The sequence below is a fragment of the Podarcis vaucheri genome (assembly GCF_965113315.1).
Source record: "Podarcis vaucheri genome assembly, chromosome: 3".
Lineage (NCBI taxonomy): Eukaryota > Metazoa > Chordata > Lepidosauria > Squamata > Lacertidae > Podarcis > Podarcis vaucheri.
Genome location: NC_138761.1, coordinates 56121923 through 56142908, shown reverse-complemented (window position 1 = coordinate 56142908; position 20986 = coordinate 56121923). Strand labels below are relative to the sequence as shown.

The 20986-nt window shown below is 42.2% G+C and overlaps 1 protein-coding gene across 2 annotated transcripts in view; it reads left to right on the top strand.

Moving 5' to 3' along the window:
• The first annotated feature begins 583 nt into the window (after positions 1 to 583).
• Positions 584 to 20986, top strand: part of SNX9 (sorting nexin 9) — a 52937-nt gene continuing 32534 nt past the window's right edge. Inside the window, exons 1-4 of one of the 2 annotated variants that reach the window (XM_082215254.1) lie at positions 584 to 638; positions 13387 to 13473; positions 14795 to 14869; positions 15678 to 15785. In XM_082215254.1, the coding sequence (XP_082071380.1) occupies positions 13396 to 13473; positions 14795 to 14869; positions 15678 to 15785 (261 nt within the window). In that variant the 5' untranslated portion in view covers positions 584 to 638; positions 13387 to 13395. Of the gene's footprint in view, positions 639 to 2423; positions 2724 to 13386; positions 13474 to 14794; positions 14870 to 15677; positions 15786 to 20986 lie in introns of those variants that run through there. The other variant, XM_082215253.1, reaches the window with a different exon arrangement.

Here is a 20986-nt window from a genome sequence, read left to right as displayed (position 1 = left end):
CTATTTTTGTCTTAAACTGGAGTGGTTTCGCAGGTATGGCTGCTACTTACATTCCCTCTTGGGCAGAGGTAGATGGTTAGTGCATGACTCTCAGGTTCCTTGATAAAATTAGTAACACCAAGTTTTGCTCCACATTTTGCACTGCAAAACTCATTTTAACGGATCGTTGTCTGTGTGATTAAAAGTTACAATCATCATCTTTAAATTACTGATCACTTATTTTTAGCTTTCCCCAACATGGAGATGTGCTGACGAGAAATGCTTCACTTGGAGCCTCTCACATAGGTCTTAAAGACAGGAGCCCTGCCAGAAAAGGTGGGACTAGCAATCCTACACCTTCTCTGGTATCCACACAGCTTTCAACAATTCTGAACTTCCAATTTTGATTTAATTTTATATTTTCTAAAACCACTTTGCTCGGGGAACTTGAGGCTCTTTCTTTGCTTTGTGTTAAAAATCTTACCTGATTTTGGATGAATTTTTAAAAAGTCATTATATAATGATGTAATTATGTGATATCATCATGCACTGCACTATGTGTTCATCACATGCTGATGATGACTAGCAGATATAACATACCTGACAGTGTTTACTCAGCTCTCTTCTGCTTTCTATAATCATCAGAGGCTGTAGAGTTGGTAAGCACCAAGTATCAGATTCCTCCACTGGATTAAATGGGCAGTGACACGAAGTTAAGATTTTTGGCAGTTTTGATAAATCAGTGAATCACTTTTAACATTCCTCTTCAACCTGAAACCACAGAACATCCTGATATATACTGTATCTCTGTCACAACTTATTTTTTAAGAAGTAAAGTTTTTAACAAGGCCATTGCCACAAAATGGAGCAAGTAGGACATGTTCATTTATTTGCTGGGTGGAGAATATAGCCCCCAAAATCATTTTGGAACTCTCTGCTTTAGACTACACATATCCTATGATGTGCTGGTTATCATCTCAGTAGGCCACAGTGCTCCTGGACTAGAATAATTCATGTTGTGAAACATAAAGAAAAGTGCCTCCACTATGTGTCCCTGCCCACCAAGTAGATTCCACCCCACGCTTCCATCATAAAATATTTATGGAACTCAGCTTTAGTAACAAAAGACTAGAAAGGTGGCAGGACTGAAATTGAGGCTTATCTGCTAATTACGGTACCTTATTTCAGCAGGGGAGAAATCTCACTTTCAGGAACTGTTATGTATTGGGTTTAACACATGTTTATGTTACAAGGCGCGTTCGTCTACCAACGCTTATACAATTGGTTAGAACGCGCCTTGTAACATAACATGTGTTAAACCCAATACATAACAGGAACAAATATGAAATTACATGAGATGAGGGAGAAATGTGGTTGCTTTTCCTGTGTCAGACCGGTTTCTCGCAGTTAAACTTTTAAAAAAGTTTTGCCGTTTTCCACATTCTGCTGAGATATGCATTGTCATGACTTTTTCACCCTCCAACAATAGAAGAGTTGAAGCACTCTTGGGGGGGGGGATGTCGTAAAGCTGTAATGAAATAAAGGGAGTGTCCCTTCAAGTCACTGTATTTAAGATTAAGGAGCAAGCAATGAGCAGTTGATCAACTTATTTCAGGGGTTTTAGGAATACCTAACAGCCTAGGATTGAGTTTAGTTCATTGTAAGGAGCAGAGAATTGTTACATGCAGATGGAATCTAGTCTGTGAAGGCACTGGATTACTAGAGCACTCCTCAGCAGTCAAGGCTGAAGAAGGAATCGGGGCCCACATGTGAGCTGCCAGCCCACGTGTGCTAGAAGCAATGATGGGTGATCTTTTAGCCTTCCAGATGTTGCACAACAATTCCCATCAGCCCCAGCCAGCATAGCAAATACCGTAAGTCAGGCATGATGGGAGCTAGGATCCAGCAGCATCCGATAGGCCACGGGTCCCCTCACCCCACCTTCTAGGCTCCTCCTATGCAATTGACAAATTGAGGATCTGCTGTGCGTTTTCCCTTAACCCTGCCGGTGTCACGGGAGACATGGGGTGGGGACACTGCGCAGCTTTTTAGCTGCTGCTCGAAATCATTATTATTATTGCTGCTGCTTGCTACGGGATCAGTACAGACACTGCGATGCTATGGCTTAACACTGTCGGAAAAAGTTTAGCCGACGAGTATTAGGGCTTGTCCTAACCACGTCGGCAGAGGCGGGATGTGGGGACGACGGGGACCCAAAAGCGGGCGCCGACGGCTCTTCTCTGTGGAGAAGTTGCCCGCAGCGGCGGCGGCGGCGGCCTCGGGAGGCATCACGTGCGCGCGGCGAAGGGTGGGTCGGTGGGCGGGTTGCCTTCGGAAAGGGCTGCTCCGCGGCTCCTTCCCGTCCCTCTTCCCTCGCCTGGGTTTCGGGACGCCCTCCGTGAAACTCCGCCCCTGGATATGGGCGAGCGAACGAGGAAGAGGCGAAGGGAAAGAGAAAGGCAGGCGAAAGGAAGCGCAGGGGGCTCGGCTTTGTCGTGAGCTCGGGAGCTGCTTCGCCTTCCCATCTGCCGGGGGAGCCCGACCAACTCCGGGGAAGAGGCGGCAGCCGGGGGCTGGTTGGCTGGTTGAGGGCGCAGGAGCCGCGGCAGCCACCGCCGCCACCACCCTCCTCCTTTTTCTCCTCCCCCAGCGCCGAGGCCCACTAGGAGGGACCCAGAGGAGCCCCCCGGAGCTCATTCCCTGCTGGTGGGGGTGGCACACGCAGCCCCGCCATGGCCACCAAGGTGAGCAGAAAGCGAGCCCTGCACGCGGCAGCCTCCCTTCCCCAGCGCCGCCCGCTTTTTGTTTGTTTTCAAATAACTCGGGTGGGTGAGGGGTGTAGTTTCTGAGGGAACGGCTCGCAAGTGGGGCGCTTTTCTCTGGGGGTTGGGAGGAACCGGAGGGCGTTTTGGCGGGACTCTTGGCTTGCTTGCCTGCCCGCGCCGGGGTCCGCTGCTGGCTTGAGGAGCGGGGCATGGCGGAGGGCGGCGTCTGAGGGGCATCCCCCCCCCGTTGAAGTCACTTGGCACAGTTTAATCTATTCCAGGCAGACGGGCAAACGTGCGTTTGGGCCTCCAGCACAACTCTCCGCTGTGGTCTCAGCAAACGGGAGGAATGGCTGGCGAAGAGCAGCCTTCAAACTTCTGAGTGCCTCTGGAAAGAGTTTGCTTTCCACTGGCGATATTTTCATTAATCCGTGGTAAACAGTGAAATGAATGACTCGCTGTGTTAAAAGGCTCCTCTCTTCTAGGAGACAAACTCCTCCATGAGTAACTTTTCCCCAAGTTCAGGGTTTGAAGACAGTAATATGTGTCAGTGAAGAAAGAAAAAACCTGCTTCCCAACTCCATTCCTAGGTGTCATCACATTTTGTACACAGTGCGTGTTAACTGGTTGTCCCTGTGCTAGTATCTGTTCCGTTTTGTAATTCTGAAAAGTTGCTTGAAGTAATGCAGACATTACAACTGGTGGTATCCCAACAGCCAAGTCCTATGCATGTTTACCAGGAAGCAATCCCAAAGTGTTCAATTGGTCTTTCCTACTAGTGTGTTTTGAGTTACAGCCTACATGTGCTATCTGGGTTGCAAGAAAACATTTCAAAAATACTTTTCTGGGGCGGGGAAAAGTGCTAAGATATCTCAAGGGAGCAGCAGCTGATTGATGTTAGCATAGTCTGTGTGGAAACTTATTTTAAAAAATCAGTACTGTTTTCATACTGTAAATGTTTAAATTCTACAGCTACTTCATTCTGTTACTGTTTTTAGTTCTAAGATCAAGCAGTAAAAAATTGGCCACCAGGTGTTTTTAATACGTCCTTTTTCCTTTCCTTGATTACATCATATGTTAGTTTTGATCACGTGTATATTTATAACTAGTATTTCCAACCTACACATGATGAGGGGAAAATGAAATGTGGTGTATCTATCCTTAACGAAAGAGACCATGTTTGCTTCTCAGTTTATACATATGCTTTAGAATGGCATTTTAAAGTTTAGTTTAGACATGCTTTTGGACACTTCTGTTACCCAGATAAAGCTGTTGACTTTTTTTTAAAGTGGTTTAATTCTTGGAGTTCTTAAATAGTCTTTCAGAAACTAAAACAAAAGACCAACAGGCCTAGCACTCTCTAAAACACTGTAATTATTACTGCTGTCTGTGATGTGGAATGCTCTAACTTTGCAAAAGTGTTTTTACAGAATTCATTATTATTGCAATATCCCTCAGGCAACTCATCCCATTTTATAGACGAGATGCCAAAGCAAATATATCTGTGGATTTACTGTATCCATGGCATAAGCAGGGCTGAATCAGATCAATCACAATGGGCCTCAGTCCACTTCTTTATTGCAGACCAATTCAGGCCATATTGTGCACTCGTGTTACTTTTCTGACAAGTTTTAAAAAGTTGGTCCCAACTCCTTTTCCTGCTTGAATTATGAGTACTGAAAAAGGAAAGGTAAATTAGAGAGAACTTGGATATAAGTACTGATTAAATTGATCCTTATGTTCAGAAAGGCATCAAGTTCTTTGTAGTTTATCCTTTATTTTTGAGTACTCAGCATTCAAGTAGGAAAGGAAAAAATGAGTAAAGACAAAGTTTTAAAAAACTAGTCACAAGGAACAATTGCTGAATAATACTCTTACCTCATCCATGGCTATAGATAGCTCTTTCCTTTGAAGTGGTGTTTTTAGGTATAATAACCACAGAAAGAGTATTGAAACTCCTTCAGTGTGAGTTCTCAGTTTAAAGTTCAGTGTGAGTTCTCAGTTTAAAGTATATGACCAAGGTAGATTGTTTTCTTACACTTTCATTATGAAAATTATTGGTATTCTGTATTATTACTAGTCTAGGATGTGCAGTTATGAGGTCTTAAAAATAATTGTGAATAGGGCTGTGGAAACAAGTGGTTTCCATTTTACAGCAAAAATTTGAATGGAAGAGTTTTTTGTTTAATTTGCTGCTCTGGTTTTATTTTAATTGAGTTCCTTTCCTTGTCTGGACCTAGACACCGGATAATATAATATTATAGTGTAATGACAGCTGAATAATCAACAAATCAACAAAAATAAAAATAACTGTTTTGATAGTTTTAATATCTTTTGGCAGTAGTTGAGTAAAAAGTTGATGAAGTAACATGCTTTCCTTCTTTAAGAAAACGAAGAGCGGGAGAGAAAGGCCACTAATTGGAAATGCAGTTTTGTTTCACTTGCCACCACTCAGTGGAATTTGCTATAACTTTTTCTTTACTGGCTTGCTTTAAAATGGGGCATATGTAGATTTTTACTGAAGGACTCAAGACACCTGTGGAGAAGGAACTGCTGTAAAGATAATAAATAATCTGCAGTCATTCTTGTATGCATTCCAGTGAAGAGCTCATTGGATGAGTGGTACTTGAGCTTGGCATGAGTTGGGATGAGAGGAAGGAAGGAATTCCTGCTGAAAGTTTTTAGTCTCTCAGCCTCAATCTGTGAGTCCTTACGCAAAGTGGTGGACATGCTCACATGCACATGCTCACAGACTCTGTGCACTAAAACGCCAATCAGCTGAGGGAAGGGGCCAAAGGGTAGAGTAAGTTTGGAAGAGATGCCAAAGTTTGAGATGCACTGTGTGCCTGTTTGATAGAGCCTGGGTACAGTGACATGTCTATTCATAAGCTATTTGACTTGCATAGGCACTTTTTCTTGAGTCTAATGCCTCCTGTGGGAAAAAAAAATCTTATCTTAGTTATTCATCAGTGGAAGTATATACCTAGATTTTGGACACTTTGAGGAGATCTAAAGCTATTGCTTGCTTTTGCAGATTTATAGTGCTGTGCTCTGTTGATGTCCCTTTCCAGTATGGCATGGAAATATATTTACAAAGCACATTTAATACCAGAGTGCTATGTGAATTTCCTCTTGCCAGCTGTTGAAAGCCAAAGCTATTGAAGGTTTTCCGCTTAGGCAGTAGCAGAAACGTAGTCCAATTGGTGCTTGCTTACTTCAGTGTTGAAAGGAAGTGAAGGATCATTGTTTCAGTGCCAAACAAATGCAACTTCATTGTGTAAACATAGAAGCTTGCTGCATCCTTTTATTTGGCTAGTTTTCTAAAGTCAAATGAGGATTGCCCTATCTTTTGCTTACGTGAAATTGTACTGTGAATAATAAATAAAAATATATATTTGAGATTCTGGGAAGCATTCAGGAATAATAAAAAGCTTAAAAATTAAAGGCTTGTGCTACATTGTTTCATAGTCTGCTTTGTTTACATTCTTGAATTATTGACTCTCAATATGAGTTGCAGGTACCTGAAGCAATGTTCACATTTTCAAAAATTAACTTAAAAAAATTAAAGTGCTATTTTAAACAACTAATTGGGTGATATTTAAACCTGGTTATTTCAAAAATTGAAATTCAGCATTTAAGTCCATGGATGATAAGATACAGGCAATAAAAATTGCCAGCCAGAAACGTAAAATGGTTAGCTGCGAATATGTGCTTCTCAAAGCTGAAAAGACCAATGGCTCTGTAAAGCTAAATGACAGACAACTCAGTCTACCCATGTAATTCTCATTCACATTCTGTGTGAATTGAGTGTACTATATGTGCAATGATGTAGAATTTTTATGTAAGCGTGTGTGTCCAGAGTTAACCTGAGAGAGGTGGGTGCAACTTGATGACCTGGCTCTTGCAATTGGGAAAACTGTTTGCTTTAGGTGAGCAAGTGACATATAGAATAATAGAATTGCAGAGTTGGAAGATACCCGAGGGTCATCTAGCCCAAACCCCTGCAATACAGGAATCTCAGCTAAGACATCCATGACAGATTGCTATTCAATCTCTTCTTAAAAACCTCCTATTAATGAGGTAATGTTTCTCTTGCCATAATCAAGAATGGGGTTTTGCCCTTTTTGAGGACATGTCTGTTAGGATAGTCAGGATCTCATAAGGTTAGAAGAGATTAATACAGTGGTACCTCGGGTTAAGTACTTAATGCGTTCCGGAGGTCCGTTCTTAACCTGAAACTGTTCTTAACCTGAAGCACCACTTTAGCTAATGGGGCTTTCTGCCGCTGCGCCACCAGAGCATGATTTCTGTTCTCATCCTGAAGCAAAGTTCTTAACCCGAGGTAATATTTCTGGGTTTGCAGAGTCTGTAACCTGAAGCGTATGTAACCCGAGGTACCACTGTATAGGCCATTAGTCTAGCTGGTTGTTGCAAAACTGGACCATCGTTCCATCAACTCTGTCAGTAAATATAAGAATTTACACTACTGTGATCTGAGAGTAGGTGTCCCAAAAGCAAGCAAAGTCTCTTGCTTTTGTAAATAGCTAATTCTAGTGAGGTAACCATGCTAGTTTGTTGTGGTATAGTTTGATAACACCTCAAAACCTTGACATTTATTGCAGGGTTTTCCAAACTGTGGTCTATAGATTAAGTTTCATTTAGTTACAGTAGTTTGTTGTCTGTGAAGAACCTTTACAATGTTAATTCTATAGAATTCTAACTGTAATACAATACAAAACAATACAACATAAGAAATAAAAGAAGTAATAAAAATGCAATTGAAAATCATAACAGCATCTAGCACAGGTTCCTGCAATTGTTGCAAGAGACAGAAGAACCATTAAGTTGTTTGCCAAGACCCCCAGCCAAACTCAAGTGGTCCATGGGGATAAAAGTTTTGGATCCTCTTAATTTATTGTGAATTCACAATAGTTGGTATATTTCCAATGACATGCTGAACAAACACAATACAGCTGGAAGTGTTGTGGCACACGGAAAAGCTTAGCTTGCCATGAACCACAATCCCCAGTTCAGACACCAAGGGGAGTCAACTATGTATCATTAACTATGGTTTACAGTGAAATGTGAATTGTGCCACATTTTGCCAATATCTTGTGGTCAGAGAATAACAAGCACACCTCATTTTTTTCATAATTGTTGAGAAATGACCATTCTTAACAAGTGCCATTGTTTGCATCCCTATGTAACAAGTTAAGGGGAAAGGGCATTTCCATTATTGAAATGAAGTTATTTTTCTTTGGCATAAATTTGAGAAAATTGGATATCATCTGGATTAAACATAATTATTTTTATGTAGAGCATCCCTTTTAAAGATACCTTCCCATAGTTACAAATGGAGTCTATGAACAAGCATGAATTGATTTCAGATGATACAAAAATAATCTTCTTGGAACATGAACACATGACTTCAGTTACAATCTTCCTTTGTTCTGGCCAGATGGTGACTTTATACTTTTCAATTACTGTATATTAGAACTCATGATTGTGAGCCCTCCCCCTTCCTTCAGCTTGATACGAATGGAGTCAGGGAAAAAAGGTTTTGAAACAATGGAAAATCAAGCCCACCCTGCCATGCCAAAGTTCAGTTCAGTCAGGTTTCTGGTGATGCAAAGAACTGAAGGCCTCCTTTCTCAAAACCTAACTGCAGCAGTGTCAGGAATTGCGGCAGGGCCTATGCTAGACTGTTTCCTAGGACACATTTGTGATAGCATGCCATATTTTTCCCATGTCCTATAAGAACGATCAGAACTATTTCACATAGTAGGAAGCATAGGACTTTGGAATGCTCTCCCCAGAAAAGTACACTTGATGTTGTCAGGTAATGTCATTTTTATTTTCCTTAGGCTTTTAAATTTTTCTTTGTCTTTTCTACTCTAATATTAATTTTATCCTGCTTTTATAGATTTTCAGTCTTTAGCTTATTTTATAGCGGCTTGATATTTTATTGTAAGCAGCCCTCGTGTACTTGAAGGGGAGATATCAAACTTAATGAAGGATAAATAAAAAGCTGTGTTACAGTGAGTGAAGTCATTGGTCAGTTTAGCTCACTTTTGTCTATTACGCCAGCTGGCAGTGCCTTTACAGTGTTTCAGAAGTCTTTTCCAGCCATGCCTGGAGATGGCTGGGATTGAACTCAGGGCTTCTTACTTACAAAGCATATGCTCTACCACTGAGCTATGCTACCCTTTCCTCATTGCTTGGGACTCTTAAATGATAATGGCTTGGTTTGCCCATGCAATAAGCCAAACTACGGCTTACAGGGACTCTGTGAACATTCTGTCTCTTGGAGGCAAGCTTGCATCTACTTTCCACCCTCCTGGTCCTTATTGTTCAAAGTTTGGCTTAGTTTGTCACTTGAACCCAGGATCATGGTTAAGCTCTCTCCTTTTTAACCATGATCTGTAACCCTAGGGCAATCCTTGACTACAGATCATAGTTAAGGAAAAGAGAGCTTAACCACAATTCAGATGACATGCTAAGCCAAACTGAGCTAAAAAGACTGGGGAACAGCAAAGTGACTGATTTTCTCCCTGGGAACAGTCTATTCACATTATGCCTTGGTTTGGCTTAGTGTTGTGTGTGAGTGTGGCCAGTGTTTAGTGCTTAATGGAAGCTTTATTGAGAGCCCCATTGTTGCTTCTACTTCATGTGGATGTACTATGTATCCTAGACAGTCATTCTTTTTTCTTGCAGTCTCATCCTGTTGCAAGGATGAGCAAGAAAACAATTGTGAAAGTGCTGTCCTTTTTTGCTCCATTATGCTACTGACTGATAGAAATAGTAAATTTTGCCACATGGGGTGTTGTTCATTCCTGAAAATGGTTATCTTCCCTGCAACTTTAATGGCATTACTTGCTGTGCTGGTAACCCAACATTTCCATAAACATGGTTGTGTGCTGGATTCCACACCCCCCCCCCTTATTTCTTTTTGGTTAGGGCAAGGAATCTTTGCATGTAGGGAATGAAACTCTTTGCTTTGGCCTTAATTGACAGAACAGATTTCTTCCTTCCGTTTTTGGAAGCCCAGCAGTTTTTTTAAAAAAAAATATTCTTCCAAGATAATTTAGAACTTAAGAAAACAATGTAGGAGCAAAACATCTTGGAACAGTGCTCATTTTATTGACTCATTAAAGCAGGAGTCTTCAATCTAGGGCCTGCAGGACCCAACTGAGTCCCCCCCGCAGGGCCATTTGAAAACCCGCTGAGAGTCTGCTTTTCCTTAGCGCAGTAGGGGGTGGCAAGCAACCCCAACACGGCTTTCCAGCAGTGTGGGGACTGAGTGGACAGTCCCCACACCACGCTGAGGTAGACTCTGACGTGGCCTTTCATTTGTTGAGCCGCCGCTGACACACAGCTAGATATACAGTCCATTTGTAAAACAGTGGTTAAAACAGCATTAAAAAATATTTTCAACAGGCATGTATTCTGCATAGTCAGTGAGATTTTAGAAACCATGTGGAAAAATATCATTCTGAGAATGTTTTTGTGTCTGGAAAAGACTTGGAACATGTTGCAATTACATTTTGCTGAAGAGTTTATTTCCACTCAACAGTGCTAGTAATTGTTTCCCAGAGTGGCATCCCTATTTGTTTCTGAAGCACCCAGGCAGGTTTCCTGACAGTAATCCAACCAGTTTTATGTGCTAAGAATGAATTCCTTACTACAATATGTTTGTATATTCATAATTGTTTAAATAACATCTGTGCCTTGCACAAGGCTCACATAATCATCCAGGCAATAAATGTGGACAATATATGGTCTACATAAAAATTAGGCAGAATTTATCATCTTTTCCATGCTACATTATAAAAGATGTAGTTAATTTGGACTCGTACTTTTCATAGAATCATAGAATTGTAGAGTTGGAAGTGAGCACCAGGGTCATGTAGTCCAACCCTCTGCAATGCAGGAATGTTTTGCGCACCGTGGAGCTTGAACCCACAAGCCTGAGATTAAGAGTTTCATGCTCTACCAAGAAATTAGTTTTTGGTTTTGTAGTGAACAAATACTTTCTGAACAAAAGTTAATTCTAACAATATTTCATTTTTGAAATGTGCAAAACTAGGGCAAGTTCTGAAAGTACATATTTAATGAACTTAGTAGAGAAGGAAATTGGGGAGCTCAAGGCAAATGGAAAGCATGCACAAATTACTGGTTCACACTACTAATACAAGCAAAAAGTCCAAAACAAGGGAAGTGGAGTAAGGACAACTTTCTACTATCACCTGATCTACTGAATTCTTTCATAGCATGATACCGGCAGAATGAGAGTCGTCTTGTTAATACTTTATACAACACAACAGCATTATCAGCATGTGTTTCTGCAGTCAAAATTTGACTAGCTAGCAACACTGTCCACCACTGTGTTCCACAACCCATTAGCTTTCAAGGTTTCAAACAGCTTATGAGAAGGACACTGCTGCAACTTACTTTTATCATGCATAAGGCACTTCAGTACAGTGGTACCTCGGGTTAAGTACTTAATTCGTTCCGGAGGTCTGTACTTTACCTGAAACGGTTCTTAACCTGAAGCACCACTTTAGCTAATGGGGCCTCCTGCCGCTGCGCCGCCGGAGCACGATTTCTGTTCTTATCCTGAAGCAAAGTTCTTAACCTGAAGCACTATTTCTGGGTTAGCGGAGTCTGTAACCTGAAGTGTATGTAACCTGAGGTACCACTGTAATATGAAGATGAACTGCCCTGTTTTTCCTGACAGTAGAACACCCTCAGGGTTTTAGTCTACACTTAATAAAGAAGCAGTCAGGAATCTCTGACTTCTGGGCCTGGTCAGTTTCTTGGTATGTGGGACCTCCTGTCATCACCAATCAACTGATTGGTGCTGCAGCCAGCCTTCAAAGCTGCTCAGTGAGCCCTTTTTAAGTTGTCATCTGCCATAAAAATGATTCAGCTGATTGATAAATAGGTGCCCACCGATCAAAGTTGGCCTACAGGGTTGGAGGAAACCTGCCAGTTGGATCAAGTTCCCATCCCTGACTAAAGCATGGAAATGAGCATGAATAGCACAGCCGTCTATTAAATAGTGTATGCCACAACTGAAGGCATTGTTGGGGCTCATTTCTAAGAAACACACCCTTATCAGGACCAGATGCTGTGGAGTCCAGCAGATGGAGGATGGGTATAAGATGGCCAGAACAAGATATAATTTTCAGCTGCTGATTCACAGTAACTTCTTAGGCTGCTGCCAGTCCCTAATAAACATTGTTGCATTTGACAAAACCAGAAAACTGATAGTATATCTTATGAAGATTCAGTAAGTGGCTTTAATTTAATTTTTTTTAAACCAACTTATTCTTGTGTTTTTAACTGAGCAGGAACAACACAGAATGCACGATTCTTGTAAGCCACATTGGGGACCAATTTTGATTGAAACCAAACCTGTAATTAAGCCTAAGCACATGTAACTGAAACAACTGCATATTGCATTCCCATTTGCCTCCACCTCCCTTTCCCTCCCCTTAGTTGTTTTTCCTGTGTCCAATATTAGATTGTATGCTCTGTGGGGCAGGATGTAAGTATTTTTTATAATAAAATACAAAGCCCTGGAGTTATTGTTCCACTTCTTTGTTTGTGTGAAGTAATTAGTTCCATAGAGAGAAAAGAGACCTTGTTGACTCCTGTTCCCTACTCATGGTACATAAATGAGTGGAGAGCTGTAGATTATGTTGATTCCTGATCTCAGCAATATTTTTTCCTGAACAATGCAAATAAATATTCATACAAAAACTAAAAGTGGAAATTGACATGCTATCTTCGCATACTGACACATTGCTAGTTTAAATAAGGATAGGACAGGGGATCAAATAGTTAATCCATTGCTGTATAGAAGGTGATGACTTCTCCTTATGGTGCTTGAAGCACCATGCATGACATTAAATTCCAAATACCAGAGATGTAATTCAATAACAACAAAAATCGCATATTTGAAATAATATGAGGTTTCCAGGACTAAATTATATCTTCAACCACAAAGCAAAAACTTTCCTTTTTAACCAGGCCTTTGTAATTACCAAAACTTCACCCCATAAAGGTTTACAACTGGACAACTAGCTATACATCATGTGGATGAGGGGCCTTATTTCTGCCCCACATTGCTCATCCTTGGGGATGGAGAACAATTTATGGTAGAGCTGTCATGCATCCATTAAGTACAAATTATTAGAGGTCTTTTTTATGAGATCAATCCTCAGACTTAAGTGAGGGCATTTTGATATATAAGAGTGCTGTGAGCTACTAATTAGGTTGAATGTGGTATTCAAACTTCTGTTCTGGTCCTTGTGAAGGTGCTTTAAGAGGCTGGGTGGACAGTGTAGACTTGAGATTGTTGGTTGGTGGTGGAGAGATTCCTAAATTTCCTCAGAAAATTAAGCAATAATCAGGTTTGGTACTTGAGACCTGATTGTGTCTACAGTTTAGATTTTTACTGATAGCAGGTTTTACATAAATTTTTGGAGTTCCAAGTTTTTCAAAGTGCTAACCGTAACCAATTCCTCTCTGCTGTTACGTCATTTCTTTTGAACTCTGGTTTCCTACAAATGTTTGCTATGAACCTTTAACTAAACACAGAAGTGTTGTCACTGATATAGTTTTTGCACATCTACAGGCTCGGGTTATGTATGACTTTGCTGCTGAACCTGGAAACAATGAGCTGACAGTTAATGAAGGAGAAATCATCACAGTTACCAATCCGGTAAGATGCAGTCAGTGGAAATCAAAGTACCATACATAAACCTACTTCCTGGAATTTTGGTGTAGAAACATCAAGTATTTACCATATTATTGAACCTGAAACCAGATACACAACTTGCATATTTCCCTTCTGTCTTAGTAGATTTGCCATTACCTTCCAAGTTAATAGATACATTACTTACTTACTTAAAAGGAAGCCATAAAAAGAGTTGGTCACTGTTATGCATTTTTCTAAGGTGGGGAGACTGGAATTCTATAGACTTATTAGTTACAAATAGTTCTTTGAACTGTGCCTCAAAGTTGCAAATATATCTTGGGCAAACATACATATGATATAATGATATTGGAGCTATAACTTAAATGTAGCCTTACTTGGAAGGAAGTCCCATTGAATTCTGGACTTGCTTCTGCTTAAACATGCTCAGGTTTGTGTTTTGTTTGCATTCCTAGTGACAAAATTCATAATCTAATTTTTAAAAAAACTATGGAAAAATTAATAGTTCAGTAGGTTTATCTTCTTCCATCAAATCTGCCAGCTAAAATTGCTGGCAAGTTTAATAGATCCAACTTGAACTGATCAAACCTAAACTCTGACCTGCGGGGTGTACTCCAAAATGAACATGTGTAGGACTGCAGCTGTATGTAGCTGCATCTGGTTTTCATAGAGCCAATATGATGTTGTATGTTGGACTCAAATTCCGAATTTCATCCAGCTATGAAATAGACTGCCTTCACTGTCTCTCAACCTGACTTAGCTTCTATGGTGGCTGTGATAATAAGACTGCAATGCTATCCCCTGACTGGCAGTGGTGGGACTTGATGGTGTGCTGCATCAACAGTCCCACCATTCATGCCAGCCAGGACAGAAGAGATGGGGGTGGTGGTGCAGGAAACAATGCCCTTTTGCTGTGTGGGCTCCTAGGCTGTCATGTTGAAGAAGCCTGGATCAGCAGTAGAGCCCCTCAGTATCCAGCAAATCCTATGCCAGCACAGCCCCACTGCTGAAATCCTGAGTTTTTTTGGGGGGTGGAGAGGTCATCAGCTGCAGCTTTTGGAGATGCCAGTGGCAGTAGCTTCTGAGTGGAGGGATACCTGTGCTGCATTAAAAACTTTCCAGCACGTTGTATCAGGGGTTTAGATTGCTCTATTAATTGGGAGACCCCATTGTGCTTTGGAGGAAGCTTGGAACAAAAACGTGATACTAAGAAAACATGAATATGCTAAAAAGACATTTGGAATGCATTTCTTTAAAATAACTAAACTTACAATTTATTGTCTTCATAATTTTAACTACTTAACACATTTGTTTTTATTTGTTGTAGGATGTAGGTGGAGGCTGGCTGGAAGGCAAAAACAGCAAAGGAGAACGAGGACTTGTTCCCACAGATTATGTTGAAGTAAGTTACAAAATGATATTCATCGGTGAGATAAAATGAAATTATTACGTATTCTATAGATAACCATTTTTTAAAACTGGAAATATACAAGTCAGTAAGTGAGATACAGTATCACACCATTGTTTCTGTGTTTGTACATATAAGAGGCCTATATTACACTAAAAACCAAATTGCAGTCTGCTTGGGGCTGCAATCCTAACTCCACTTACCTGGGAGCAAGTTCCATTGAATTAGGGTTGTTCCTACTTACAAGTAGTAGTTTGTTCTTACTTAAATGGAAGATGGAATGAAACAAGGCTTATTCCCATCTTGTATGTTCAGTGCATGCACATAGAGTGATACAGTAAGGCAGTGGTTCTCAAACGTTTTTCACAGGGACCATTTGAAAATTGCTGAGTATCTTTGTGAATCATTTAATGGTTTTTCTGCCTCTTGTAGCAGTCACAATGTGCTGTGCTAGATGCTGTATTATTTTTAATTGTATTTTTATTGCTTCTTTAATTTCTTACATATTGGATTTTATTGTATTACAGTTTGAATTCCATATTATAGTATAATAGAATACAATATAAGCAACAAAAGAAGCAATAAAAATACAATTAAAATCAATATGAGTGTTTAGGGTGATGGGTGTCCTGTCTCTTGTCTTCAGCCATAAACACACTATGCCATCTGAAAGCGTCTCACAGAGAACTTAAGTCCATTGAGTCCATTAAGTCACTGAGTGTGTTCAGAGTGTGATTTTTCTTTAATATAAAGTTGACATTTTATTTTAGAAATGTATTTTCAGCAGCATTCTGTTTTTCAGATTCTACCTGAAGGTACCAAAGATGGAATTTCAGTAGCTGACCAAGCCTTTTTTGATGGTCTCTCTACTGCACAGGCTAATTTGCAAGCAGCAAAAACCAATAGCCAGGTAGGTCTTGTTTCTTTAAAGCTTTTTTAGAGCATGTTTTCTTGAGCACCAGAAGCATGACAGACTGTATTGAACCAAAGAAGCTTGTTGAAGTCCCTTGTTGTGAGTTACTCTAATCTGCATGGAAAAGACAACCTCAGGTGTTCTTTAATCCTTTGAAAATTAACTCCTCATTTATTGACATAGTTGTAAGGGAAATGAATGGAAAAGTTCTGCTAACATTACATTGGATCACTTCTGGGTCAGACCAAAGCTCTGTCTAATCCAGAATCGCTTTTCTGTGACCAACCAGATTTCTTTTAGGAAGCCATAAACAGCCAAAGGGTCTCCTTTTTTTAAATTTGCACTCCAGGTACTGGCATTCTCTGGGCATAGAGATTCCATTTAGTTATCATGGTGGTTGATAAACCTATTCTCCATTAATGTGTCTCATCTCTCTTTGTGGTGGGCAATTCTTTATTGTTCACTTGTATTAATTTTGCCACAGCTTTTGTTCCTTTGTTCTTGTTTTTCCTTCTTTAAAATAAGACTTCCTTCTTCTCCGTGAGGGATAGCTTAGTCAGTAAAGAATGAGACTCTTAATCTCAGGGTTGTGAGTTTGAGCCCCATGTTGGGTGAAAGATTCTGGCATTGCAGGAGGTTGGACTAGATGATCTTCATGGTACTTTCTAACACTACAGTTCTATGAATCTGTATAGCTTCCTTTACTCCGATCGTTACCATGCTGGTATCCTCTTGGACTTGTCTTTACCTTTCCTGATATGTGCGGTATACATTTTATCAGAACTAGTCTTAACAACTGTCTATAATCACAGAGTCATCCGACTGTTCACATAAATATGCGTTGAATTTGATAGCTCTTTGTCAGCTGTTAGCAGTTGAACATTTTGCACCAGATCTTAAACACCCCTGTATGGAGATTGATCCCAGGTTCTCTCTTATCCCTGCTTGGATCCTATGTGTCTATATCACATCAACCAGCCAGCATCCTTGACTGTCCATGTTGGCAGGAAAGAGGAAACAAAATACAGTTTCTTGACCTGTTAGTTCCTGTGTGAGTTATTTCTGAAATCCATTTCCTTATTGGCCTTTCTGTTGCTCAGTTCTCTGTCGCCTCCACTTGTTCTTCCTTTCTATTGTAATGTATCAGCCGATTGCTGAGTTTGCTCTCTTCCTGTTTCTTCCCTGCCTCCAAGGTACCTAACCTCTTTTCATTCAGCCTGCATATCTTGGCCAAGTAGCTCCATTTGTCGCTAGATCCATTGTCGCTGTCGCTGCCTGAAACTCTGTATATTCCATGTTACCCATTTGGTTCTCCTAAACATGAGTCCCCTTCTCCCATTAGAGCCTATACATCCCTTGTATGTGTGAGGCTGAAATGGAGCTCCACTGGCTAGCCATGCCACCAACCACCACAGCAGGCCCTTTCCAAATTTTTAAATATCTGGAAAGAGCAATATGTATAAATGGCTGCTGACATATAGGCCCCTCTTCCTAGATGTCATTGCTGAATATGTGGACATCAAGGGAGCAGGCGTCAATTAAGGTGGGGCTAGCTCAATTGGTTTACATGCACATGTTAGGGGAACCTTTTTCAGTTCAAGGGCTGAATTTACTTCTGGGCAACCTTCGAAGGGCTAAATGCTGGTGTGGGCAGGGCAAACGGCCAAAGTAGGTGGAGCTATGAATGTACATTTACTAGTTTATATACACATTCAAGTGCCAGATAGAGAGGTCTGGTGTGCCACACCTGAATATACTATGACCATGTAAGCTCAAATGCATAAAGGTGCTTTGAAATGTTTCAGTATCTCATATCAGCCAAGTTAAAGTTTTGGTTGGTTATTTCAAATACATATGCAATTCCTTGCCTCTCCAGCTCTTGGACATAAATCTCTTATTTCTCACCTATTTCAGTTTTCTTCTTCGCTAATGGCTTCTTCTCTTGCTCCCCCCCCCCCCCTTGTTCTTTGTTAGATTTTGAACGAACTGCTCAAGTCTGTGGCACAATATGTTTTAGCTGTTTCTGCATCCCAAAGCCCCTAATATGTCTGCCTGCATACTCTGGCTCCTCTGGACCCTTCATTCTTGCTCATCCCAACTGTGAGTTCTTAAGTCTCTACCGTGCTGCTTTTTGAGTCTCCCAACTTCTGTTTCCCTCAGCTTTTGCTGTGCTTGTCCATCTTGCCCCTCATTAGGGCCCGAGCAGCTTCAGTTAGTGGGAACCAGAGATCATGAGACTCAGAAAGCTCAGCCTATAGCAGTAGACTCCTTTGCAGCTCTGATACTAGAGCAGTTCAAGCAGTTATTGTGAAAGGCCTCATGACAACTGTGACAACCCCCATAACTGTATTGTAATAGAGACTTGGATCTGGATAGGCATATCTTTCAACATGCCTAAATCTTTGTAGTAGTCCATAGGTCAGAGGCAGGTAGTGGTGGTCAAAGGTCTTGTAACACAAAAACAAACTTTTGAGTTGGTGGCAGGGTAGTTCATTCATTAATAACTGAAAAATTAAAATGTACTAAAATTCTAAAAGAAGCTTTTTAATTTCAGTGCAAGGATTTTTAACAAATATGAACGCTGCTGTTGTTCAGAAAAGCAAACTTGTTTGCACAGCTTTGCAGTGTAAATTGATAAGCCTGTTTGCTTAGCTATTTAAAACGGTGAAGACTGAAAACCGGTGCTTTTTTCCTAAAAAAAATGTTTAGGGGTATTCTCATTTTCCTACTCGTATTGAGATACTGCCTCTCAATGAGGCCAAACTTAGATTCACAAAATGTTTAGGGGTATGCGTACCCCCAGAAAAAAGCACTGCTGAAAACTATAGCGAGTAATACTTCAGTATAGTAATACAAAGCAATCAATCACTTGATAGCCTTTATAAAATTAAAATTTTAAACAAGTTGACCTAGCAGAATGGCAGATGAAATGTAAATAACAGCCAGTGTAGTCGTGTAGGTAGAGGGCTGAATTTGGACTTTAGACCCAGCCACAAGGTTGCTTCACTACTCCCTGCTAGAAAGGAAGTTAGGTTGACTGGGAGACAAATAGCAAAATAAATTGCAAACCAAAGAATTTTACAGAGATGGTGAAGAGGAGGTACATTAGACACAAAGGCAAAGAGTACTTTTGGACACTGCCAGGGATCTGAAGAGCTTTTTAATGTATGCCTGGTGAAGTTACTGGCTCTTTCTCTAAACTGTAGATTCTCATACCCTATCACAAACTACCCTCAGTTTCAAAAAGGATATGGCATGTATGATTGCTATTCAAGGCGCATAAATTAGCTCCTGTAGGCACATTAAAGTTATTGAACCTAGCTTAAAATTAAAATTACATAGCTTTTTGGATTCCAAACATTGTATTTTTGTTCTTGTTGTAATATAATTTTGAAGCAAGAAAACAAGCAAATCTTTTCCTTGGACTACTGTGGCTGCTCACAAAAAATCCTGATACACGAAAAAGCAACCAACTCATCTAGTTTTCCTTTTGAGGCTCAAATTGTACTGCATTCTCTGAAGTGTTGGGAACCCCAAACCCAGGCTGACAATGGAATCTAAGCAGTGAACCAGAATGAGTTAGTCTATGAAACTTCTTCCTTGAGAGAAGTGGGAGCTGGCCAAAGCGAGTGGCCAAAGCAAGTAAGCCATCTCAGGAGATCCAGAAGGTTGCTGACAAGGTGCAGCTTCAGATGAAGTCTATAAGCCAGTCAGTATAGGGCAGCCATTATGCTCTTAAATCTCTGCTCATTGTTTACCTTCTCTCACGTGAACACATTCCATTGACTTTGCAACTTTATCTTTTAAGGGAAGAGGTATACCACTGCCAGTAATACTTTTGCTACACTTACCGTATTTTTCGCACCATTGGACGCACCGGACAATAGGACGCACTTTGTTTTAGAGGGGGGAGAACAAGGGGAAAAAATCTCCCCCTCTCTGCCCAGCGCCCCTTCAGTGAAGCGGCAGGAGGCGCTGCACAGAGAGGGGGAGAACTTTCCCCCTCTTGTTTTCCCACTCTAAAACAAGGTGCTGTTTAAGGTGCGTTCAGGCGGCTACCTTGGAAGCCTGGAGAGCGAGAGGGGTTGGTGTGCACTGACCCCTCTCGCTCTCCAGGCTTCAGGTTCCTTTCGACCTGCTCTTTGGGGCTGGCGGGGGGAAGCCCACCACCAGCCCCAAAGAGCAGGTCAGGCAGCAGCGGAAAGGCGCAGCGGAGAGGCTCCTGCCATAGCCACGCGTCACCTCTCCAGCCAGGAGAGGGTCGCAGGGGTTGCTTTAGCCCCGCGAGCGCTCTCCCGGCTGGAGAGGTGACGCGCGGCTATGGCAGGAGCCTCTAAAGCTGCGCGTCACCTCTCCAGCCAGGACAGGGTCGCGGGGAGCTTCTTTAGCCCCGCGTGCGCTCTCCTGGCTGGAGAGGTGACGTGGGGCTGTAGAGGTTCCAGCCATAGCCGCGCTTCACCTCTCCAGCCGGGAGAACGTGCGCGGGGCTAAAGCAGCCTCCCACGACCCTCTCCCAGCTGGAGAGGTGACGCGCAGCTACGGCAGGAGCCTCTATAGCCGCGCGTCACCTCCCCAGCCGGGAGAGCGCGCGCGGGGCTAAAGCAGCCTCCCGCGACCCTCTCCCAGCTGGAGAGGTGACGCGCAGCTACGGCAGGAGCCTCTATAGCAGCGCGTCACCTCCCCAGCCGGGAGAGCGCGCGCGGGGCTAAAGCAGCCTCCCGCGACCCTCTCCCAGCTGGAGAGGTGACGCGCAGCTACGGCAGGAGCCTCTATAGCAGCGCGTCACCTCCGCAGCCAGGAGAGCGCGCGCGGGGCTAAATCAGCCTCCCGCGACCCTCTCCCAGCTGGAGAGGTGACGCGCAGCTACGGCAGGAGCCTCTATAGCAGCGCGTCACCTCCCCAGCCGGGAGAGCGCGCGCGGGGCTAAAGCAGCCTCCCGCAACCCTCTCCCAGCTGGAGAGGTGACACGCAGCTATGGCAGGAGCCTCTATAGCCGCGCGTCACCTCCCCAGCCAGGAGAGCGCGCGCGGGGCTAAAGCAGCCTCCCGCGACCCACTCCCAGCTGGAGAGGTGACACGCAGCTATGGCAGGAGCCTCTATAGCAGCGCGTCACCTCCCCAGCCGGGAGAGCGCGCGCGGGGCTAAAGCAGCCTCCCGCAACCCTCTCCCAGCTGGAGAGGTGACACGCAGCTATGGCA